The 9,455-nt window shown below is 38.4% G+C and overlaps 1 protein-coding gene across 7 annotated transcripts in view; it reads right to left on the bottom strand.

Annotated features, from left to right (window-relative positions):
- Positions 1-696: 696 nt before the first annotated feature.
- Positions 697-9,455, bottom strand: part of LOC108697225 (protein Aster-B) — a 102,095-nt gene continuing 93,336 nt past the window's right edge. For all 7 annotated transcript variants that reach the window (XM_041571268.1, XM_041571271.1, XM_041571267.1 and 4 more), the window contains 4 exons: positions 7,371-7,455; positions 6,211-6,318; positions 4,964-5,084; positions 697-4,684 (listed from right to left, as the gene is read on the bottom strand). In XM_041571268.1, coding sequence (XP_041427202.1) covers positions 4,601-4,684; positions 4,964-5,084; positions 6,211-6,318; positions 7,371-7,455 — 398 coding nt within the window. In that variant the 3' untranslated portion in view covers positions 697-4,600. The remainder of the gene's footprint in view (positions 4,685-4,963; positions 5,085-6,210; positions 6,319-7,370; positions 7,456-9,455) is intronic.

Genomic DNA, 9,455 nt, shown 5'->3' with positions numbered 1-9,455 from the left:
CCTTTAATGCTAAACTTCCCCAAGTAGAAGTTTGAGGTTCTATAGAAGTCAATGGGAGCTGCACTGATCCTATTGGACCACGTTAAATTATTTTCGACCTGTAGTTTTTCTGCACTAGAAAACTCAAAAACTCAAGTTTTTAAAGTATTTGTGTTTTTTTTCGTTCGTACTTTTTTTTTTAAATAAATCTCACAATATTTGGTGTTTAAGGGGCAAATTTACTTATGGTCGAATATTGAGGGTTAATTAACCGCCGAATGGAAATCCTTCTACTTCGAATATCGAAGTCGAAGGATTTACCGCAAATAATTTGATCGACGAAAAATTTTAATCCATCGATTGAACCATTTTTTTTTTTTGAATGACCAAAAAATACTTAGAAAGCCTATGGGGACCTAGCCTATGGGGGTGGCGAACTAGGGGGGGTCAACGTTTTTTTTAAAGAGACAGTATTTCGACTAAGGAATGGTCGAATAGTCGAACGATTTTTTATTAGAATTGTTCGCAGTCGAAGTTGTAGTCGAAGGTCGAAGTAGCCAATTCGATGGTCGAAGTAGCCAATTCGATGGTCGAAGTAGCCAAAAAAAACATTAGAAATTTGAAGTTTTTTTTATTCTATTCCTTCACTCGAACTAAGTAAATGGGCCCCTAAGAGTTTGTGAGTTTAGTTGTGGTTTCAAAAACCTCTAAAACCAATAAAATCCAACCTTTAATAAATAATCCTCAAAGTACTTAGTAATAAACTTTACATCCAAGACCAATGAAGATGTTAAATAATGTGCATCTAGTACAATAAGATAAAATAAATCTGCGCAATACATATTTTTGTAAGCCAAAATAAATAAAACTACACCATGAAACAATAAGAGATTTTCAGCAAGTAAAAAAAAGAACCATGTTTAAATATTCCCTATTAATAGAGGCATATAACCAAAAACAATGGGCATTAAGACACTGATTTGTTTATAATAATAGCATATGTCCCCCCAAATAGTTATTTACTTAAGGCAAGATTTTGGTACAAAACGGTGCTATCATTTTCATGCTGCTGCTCACCTCTTTTGCCTTAATTCCTGGGGGAGAATTCATAGAAGCAAAAGTATATATCATATTAACCTTTATTTATAAGGCTCCAATATATACTGCATCGCTGTACAATATAATTTAAAATAACAATAAAATGCTACATCACACTAGTTGTATTTTTTTCTTTTTTAATGCAAATATATATGTTTTAAATACCTAAATGTTATTCAAATCCATTTCAATTTTTACATAGCTCATAAGCCTACATCTGTGCAACATACTGTCCTTTTTTATTATTAATGAAGAAATATGGGAGAATTTTGGTCATATTCCATACTAGTTCCCCCCAAACATGTCTTTTACCCCACATATTTGAAAATCTTAAAGCTGAACAGAGTCTCTATCTGAATCTCTCCAGGCACCAGGTGGTCTTGTATTTATACAAGAGAGACAGGGCCGAAGGGGAACAATCAACACTCTGGTTCACTCAAAAAGAGTCCCCAGACTGAAGTACAGGTATGGGAGTTGTTATCCAGAATGCTCAGGACCTGGGGTTTTCTGGATAACGGATCTTTTTGTAATATGGATCTTTATACCTTAATTCTACTAGGAAATCATGTAAACATTAAATAAACCCAATATGCCAATAAGGATTAATTATATCTTAGTTTGGATCAAGTTCCAGGTACTGATTTATTATTACAGAGAAAAAGGAAATCATGTTTTTGCATTATTTCATTATAATAGAGTCTATAGGAGACGGCCATTCCATAATTCTGAGCTTTCTGCATAATGGGTTTCCCGATAACAGATACCATACCTGTATATATATATATATATTTATGTCCACTGTGATTGGTCCTGCAGTTAAATGCATAACAACTGATTACATACTCAGTAACCTTATATATATGGATAAATACAACTATTTGACTACATGTTTGGCAGATGTGCTCAGCAATTCTGACAAATCATGTAACTGACCCCTTGCAATTCTTGCTTTCAAAGCATCAGTCCACAAACTGCATAAAATACAATCATCAATCATTAACTTCTTATTGAGTAAACCATTTATATGCTCTGAAGAACGTTAACCTCTATAGCATTTTAACTATTAATATATTCCAAGAAAAAAGAAAACAATAATATAGGTATGGGAACTATTTTCTGGAAACCTGTTATCGAGAAAGTGGCAAAGTAGAGCAGCAATTTTCCATTGCGTCCCATTTAAACAAAGAATTATTCAGTGTCAGTGATTCAGTGATTCATTTTTTCAGTACAGACAGTACCTTGTACTTGACTTTAATTAAATGTATATAAAGTCATGCTGATGGCAAAACAAACATATTGGTAGTTCAATATTTAAATGGCGATCCACATTATGTGATCAGCCATGTCCCCAGCATTCTTGTTAATAGAGCTCATACCTTTATGAATGCAAAAATATTAACTATTCCAATACAAGCCTATATTGACAAACATGTTTTTTCAAAGAGGAAGGGCTATTTTTGTATTACAAAACTTTTTTAATTAACAAAACTGAATCTGTCAAAATCACCAATCAACTTACGTCAATGAACAATACTGTCTGGGTAAAATTTGAGAGTCACTTTTTTGGCTGGTAAATTTTCACAACTATGATACAAAACAAATTACCAAAAACCTTATTCAAGTATTCATTTCTTTGCAATTTCTTTGGATTATTTGCAGAACAGAAGTCAATTTTTGAGGGGGGGGCAATTATATACAGTTTTATAGTGAATGCTTACTTTTAACATAAACATTTTTACCCCAGACCTGAAATGTAATCAGCATATTTCCACCCTTCAGTAAACCAAGCAGTAGGTAGATGACCAATATCTAGGCCCATGTGGATTAAACACATTATTTTATCAGCTTCCTTTAGTGTTAGATAATATTATAATGAACACAGACATGCATTGGCATAGGATATTTGAACAGGACATCAGTACACATTTTGTTGCTCTTTTGTACTGCAGTTCCCGCTATCCAGTGCAAACCAATAGCACAACAATGTTCTTAAAATATTTTCTAACATTGTAAGGTGGCTTTTTATAATAAAAGTGCTAAGAACAAATTCTCCCAATTCTCTGATCATATTACATCTAAGGAATGCATGAATCATCTTATTCACAGTGGCGTAACTATAGAGGAAGCAGCCCCCACAGTCGCAGGGGGGCCCGGGAACAGGGGTCCCAGAGGAGGATAGGGATTGGAGTGCGCTGGGCCTCTCCTAAAGATTTTTTTGCAGGGGGGCCTGGCACACTCTAGTTACACCACTACTTATGCATGTAAGCATCCATCACACTTATAACAAATCAGGCAGCCAGCTACCAAACATACTACACTTTCCACACCCTCAATATCATTTGCTGCTTCAAAGCATGTGTCATTGAGCAGAAATATGGCAGTGTTAACCAGAGCCTGCAGGTCAACATAAAGTCCTTTCCAAAGGTGTGTTTGGAGCTGTCTGGCTCTCAGTACACACCATTTATAGATACATTATAGTAGAAAAGCGAGCAAGCAGCCAGAAGAAGAAAACAATATTGAGATGACAAAGAGAGGCATCTCTTTCAGTGCCTGTGAAATATATATATATATATGTCATAACCTGGAGACTCTCATGATTCTTAGCAGCACTCTCTTATTTGCACCATTGAGTAACCAGTTAAAATTAAGTTAGGCAAATGGTAATCCAAACTATTCTGCTACAGTGGCTGTACACATATAACTGGAAACATTATACTTTGGAAACTCCCTGGATTTTAAAAACAAGATACTCATTGGTCATCTCCACATAATGGTCTGTATGTAGATTAATTGCCCAACAGCTACTGTTTGAGAAGAAAACTGCAGGTAAAACCTAATCCACACTAGGAATTCCATACATGTGAAAAGTAAGACAAAGAAATCCCTATAATTCAAGCTTTAAATTACTCAAATAAAAGAAAAGTATTGTTAAAAAAACTTCTTCCAGGTATTTTCTCCATCTAGGAGATAGGTTATTCACAGATGGTGCACTGTCAGACGTGTGCTTAGTGGCAGTGGAGTTTGGCGGATGAGTCACTTCATTTTATTCTGAAATATCCGCATGGAGCTTTTGTGCAACAGCCCCATTCTTCTCTCAAGTCAGATAACTGGGCTGTCTGTGTGTATATCTCCACAGCACTTTAGGGCACCAGTGAACAGCTCCATGGTGAAGGGCAATGTCAGTCTGAGATCTGCAAGGTTTGTGGCATTGGAGGTAGAGCAATGGAGCAGAATTGTACATTGGATTGGGAAAGATCCTGGTTCCATGGAAGAGCGGCACAGACTTTTCTTTAGAACATAAAGTAAGTGCTGAGAAATTAAGTCAGATATAACTGTGCCAATATCTGAAAACCTCCAATCTCAGACAGCAGGAAGATAAACATTCATCCACATAGCTGCTCTCTTTTAAATGTATTATATTATATACATTTGCTTCCATAGTATACAAATATATCTATCTACATTCAAGTCTTTTCTATACACATATTGCACTCTTTTCTCTGGTTGTCTGCACCAGGAGTTTTCATTGGTACTGTTTTTCTTCCGATTCTGAAACAAAGTCTCGGGAAATTATTCCATTCTGAAGGTTTATTAGTGAATCCTTCATCTGTAGTAGGAAAGAAATGCAAAAACAAATTCAAAAAGTATATAGCTTTACACTCAAACAAAAGAAAGATTTTGAAAATATCCTCATAACTAAAATTATGTAATGGATTTCTGGTAATAGTAAGTACCGGTAATTTTTTTTGTTGTTCCCACACTTTTAAAACTATACACCTACTGTGGTGGTACAAAATTGACAGCAGATAAAAACATTGGTCCCCCCCCCAGCCTTGTAGACCCTGATGGTCAATTTTACCCTTTTAAAAAAGCTCTGCCTACATACCTGGTCCAGCAGCATCACCGAAGACTTAATGATTTGCCTCCATTTTTGCATTTCAGTATCATGGTGTTTCTGTTGGGATTCTAACAACTGTGTCCATTCCGCTTGTGACTGAGGCAGGCGGCTGTTTTAGCACATAACATAAGCATCACATTTAGCTAAGAAACTGCCATTTTTAGTATCATTTCACTAGCACTTACAAAGTGTTATTAGTTGTTTCTACATATTAAGTTGAATTCAAAAAATATATGTCCAATAGGTCCAAACATTTCTAAACATTGAAAAAATTAATTATTATTGTTTACTGTATGACAAAGTTTATATTATTTAAAAAAAACACAGGGCAGGCAGAAGTACAGAGCTCCTTTCCCCCCTGAGTCAGCTAGTGCTCCCTAACTTGGATGTCTGAATGAAGTGCAAGTTGTGGGGTAGATAGTGCAGAGATTGGGAAGCCTATGTGCCTCCCCCATCCTGGCCCCTCATAAATATATTACTTCCCAACAAATGCAGTGCTTTATTCATTGGTAAAACACAGGTTTAAGCCATTCTGGAAGGAAAGGACCTGCTGTCACAGGTGATCAATGCTTGGGAATGGTGCAAAGTGCGAAAAACACGATTGCTAGTTTTTGTCTTTTGCATGCTTCCCCAACATGTAAATGAGACCCTAAATTGTCTACTATATATTTCTTACTTTATGAAAACATTTAAAATGAGTTGTTTTCTAAAATAAATTTAGGTTGGGGCTGTGCAACTATCAATCTGTGTCAGAGAGGAGTATGGTTTTTGAAGAACATCCAAATATATTGTTACGTAAATTGATAAAATGCAAAGTGATATTGTGTAGTAGTACTAACTACTACACAAGAAGGTAGATGTATGAACCCTCAATATTCAAGTTAATAGAAACTGATGTCTGGAATCCATCACTTTTCCATCATCTCCATCAGTTGCAAGTAAGCTTTTGCAGGGGCGATCCTGGCACCTCCACCGCCTGAGGCAGCAGTAGTTGCTGTTGCCCCCCCTCCGCCAGAAATTCGCTCTTAAAGTACCAGGAGCAGCATTTTTGCTGCCCCTGGTACCTAGTGGGGCACTGCCGCCTGAGGCGATAGCCTCAACTTGCCTGGTACCATTTACTGTTCAACTGTTTGCAAGACAACAACTGATTACTAGTTCTGGTTACTAGACCCTGGGTAAACATTAATTTTGTACCCTAAAATTTTACTATTTTAAAGTAAAGCAATTGTCTTTACCTGTCCTGAAGCCTAAGGCCTTGCCATGTTGTCAGTGCTTGTGTACTATATTCCAGCACCCACAGTTTGTAGAAAAGCATTGCATTGAGCAACACTAGCAGCACCAAACTAGGAAATAAAGGAAAGAAGTGTACATTATATTCCAAATTAAAATAAAGTAACTGTATTAAGAAAATGAACATATAAAAAAGAAAAATGAACATATACTATAGTGAAAAAATAAAGTATTAACACTTGCCAAATTTGCACCTGGACAGTATCTGTAGAATTTTATATTAGCCAACTCAAAAGGTAAAACAATGAAAGCAAACATTTGGTTGTCATGGATTACTGCCTAGATGCAAAACACAACTTTTTCTCACTATAAAAAACCCAAATCCCCTTAATTTACCAATAAATCCATAAAAAAGCATGTGCAGGAAAAAGTTGCAACAAAATCATGCAACAAATCGAATTGTGAGATTTTTTTAATTTGATGCAGGTTTTCAGTCAAAAACTTGATACATTCAAGGTATTTAAAGGAGAAGGAAACCCAGTCGGCGCAAACCCCCCCTCCTCCCCTGTGTTGCTTCCCCTCCCTCCTCCCCCCTGGCCTACCTGTCTCGCTGGGCAAATGCCCCTAACTGAGATTGGAAAACTTTGTGACTTTTGGCGCATGCGCAGTAGATCCGTACCGGCGAAATGCTCCTACTGCGCATGCGCCAAAATGCCAGTCAAAGCAGGAAGAAGATCGCTTGGAAGAAGATGGCATCGGTGAACTCCGTAGACTGGACCTGCGCAGAAGGGTAAGTAACAAGTTAGGGGCATTTGCCCAGCAAGACAGGTAGGCCAGGGGGGAGGAGGGAGGGGAAGCAACACAGGGGAGGGGGGGGAGGGTTTTTGCGCGACTGGGTTTCCTTCTCCTTTAAGGGGTTTAAGCCTATAAACTCCAATAATTTGAGGTATTTGTTAAAACTTGAATTTGTTTAGTTTTTTCAGATGATTTTTTCAAGTTTAATTATTAGTTAATTAGTTACATTTGTGAATGGGAGGGAAGTCAAGTTTGTTTCTGGTAAAATATGAGGAGTTTTAGTAAATAACCATTTACATGTGTTGCATGGGCTTAAATACTTTGACATATATTTTTAATATATAATGAGTTTTCTAAATATTTAACTTACATACAGCTGATCACCAGCAGGAGTTTAGAAATGCTTTGTAAATTACTTGGTTTCTCTTCTGGAATATGCCGCGTTTGAGTTGACCCTAAAAAAAAAGCAAAGCTTAAACAATATGTGTCAAAGTTGATACATTCTTTGGCAATTCTTGTAATTTAAAGTCACCCAAAGCAACTAGCATGCATTTTCCATTTCAGGATCACATTTAATTATTAACAAAGCTTTAAAGGGGTTGTTCACCTTCTAAACATTTGTTTCAGCTATTTTTAGATTGTTTGCAGAAATAAAGGAGGAATTCTATCATACTTACCGTGATTCCCCTTTCCTGGCCATCCCCCTAGTCAGCATTAACTGACGGGTATCCCCTCCCACTGACAGATGTGTCCCCTAGCAGAGTTTAAAGCCCCACCTACCTACTTCCTCCCTGTCTCTGTAAAAAGCTCTAAGATTCGGGAGGGAATGCTGACTAGGGGGATGGCCAGGAAAGGGGAATCACGGTAAGTATGATAGAATTCCTCCTTTCCCTGGCCATCCCCCGTCAGCATTAACTGACGGGTAATACCCAAGCAATGAAACAAGGGGTGGGAGAATCAAACAGTTTACTTAGAATTCAGTACTGCTTGAATAACTTTACGACCAAAATCAGCTCTTTTGGTTAGCCTGACATCTAAACAATAATGTTTAACAAAAGTATTAGGACTAGCCCAGGTAGCTGCCCTGCAAATGGCATCTGTAGGTGCTCCTGCTTCTGCCGCCCAAGACGTCGCCATACCTCTGGTTGAATGGGGCCTGACCCCCTCAGGTACTTCTTGCCCTTTTAGCGAGTAAGCCTTCTTGATCATAGTAATGATCCATCTACGAATCGTGGAAATCGAAGCCGCTTGACCCTTGTTAGCTCCACAAGGGATAATGAACAGGCTTTCAGACTTCCTAAAGGGTCTTGTAGAGATCAGATACCTCTCCAAACACCTCTTTATATCCAGAACTTCAGGAATATCCTTCTCCTGATCTGAATTTTTGTCAATGGCTGGAAGACATATCGGTTCATTTAGGTGAAATTCAGACACCACCTTCGGCAGAAATGATAAACTTGGTCTGAGTGTCACTCCCTGATCACTGAAAACTGTGTAAGGAGGGTTAGCCATCAGAGCTTGCAGTTCGGAGACCCTTCGACCTGAAGCTATAGCCACCAAAAATACCGACTTCAGAGTTAAATCCCACATGGATATGTTCTCTTCAGGAATGAAAGGAGATATTGAAAAAGCTTCCAGCACAAGCGGCAAATCCCAAGAGGGAGCAAGCTCCTTAACTGGTGGTCTAATTCTTACTGCAGCCTTGAAAAAGCGAACTATCAAAGGATTGCTGGCAAACTGAATTCCCAAAATTGCAGATACCTGAACTCTAAGGGTACTAGTGCTGAGGCCCTTATCCAAACCCAACTGAAGGAACTCCAACACTTGAATCACCTCTGGGTTTTCAGGATTGAATCCTTCCTTCGTAGCCCAAGAAGAAAAAACACTCCAAATCCTATCGTATTTTAAAGAAGTGCTATTCTTCCGAGATTTTGACAAAGTATTTATAAGGGATGCCGAACAGCCCTCTTCCCTCAGCCTGTTGAGCTGAGTCTCCATGCCGCTAGCTTTAGTTGTTGAGGAGCAGGATGAAGAAATTGACCCTGGAACAGAAGGTCTGGTTTGTAAGGGAGTCTCATTGGTTTGTCCACAGCCAACCTCCTTAACAACGGATACCAAGGCCTTCTCGGCCAATCCGGTAGGACTGCGACAACTTCGATCCGGGACCTCAAAATCTTCTTCAAAACCTTGAAGATCATTGCGAATGGGGGAAATACGTAAGCCCAAAGGTTGTTCCAACTGTGGGCAAATGCATCCGTCGCCCACGCTTCCCTGCATGGAACTCTGGAGAAGAAGATTGGAAGTTTGTGATTGTTCACAGAGGCCATGAGATCCAGATCGGGTCTCCCCCATCTTTCCAATATCTTCCGAAAAACCTGGCTGTTGAGGCTCCATTCTCCAGGATCTACTTGCTTGCGGCTCAACCAGTCCGCCTTCCAATTCAGATTCCCGGGAA

The sequence above is a fragment of the Xenopus laevis genome, chromosome 7S (genome assembly GCF_017654675.1).
Source record: "Xenopus laevis strain J_2021 chromosome 7S, Xenopus_laevis_v10.1, whole genome shotgun sequence".
NCBI lineage: Eukaryota > Metazoa > Chordata > Amphibia > Anura > Pipidae > Xenopus > Xenopus laevis.
The sequence above is the reverse complement of the archived record's forward strand: the minus strand, read 5'-3'. Positions and strand labels throughout refer to the sequence as shown.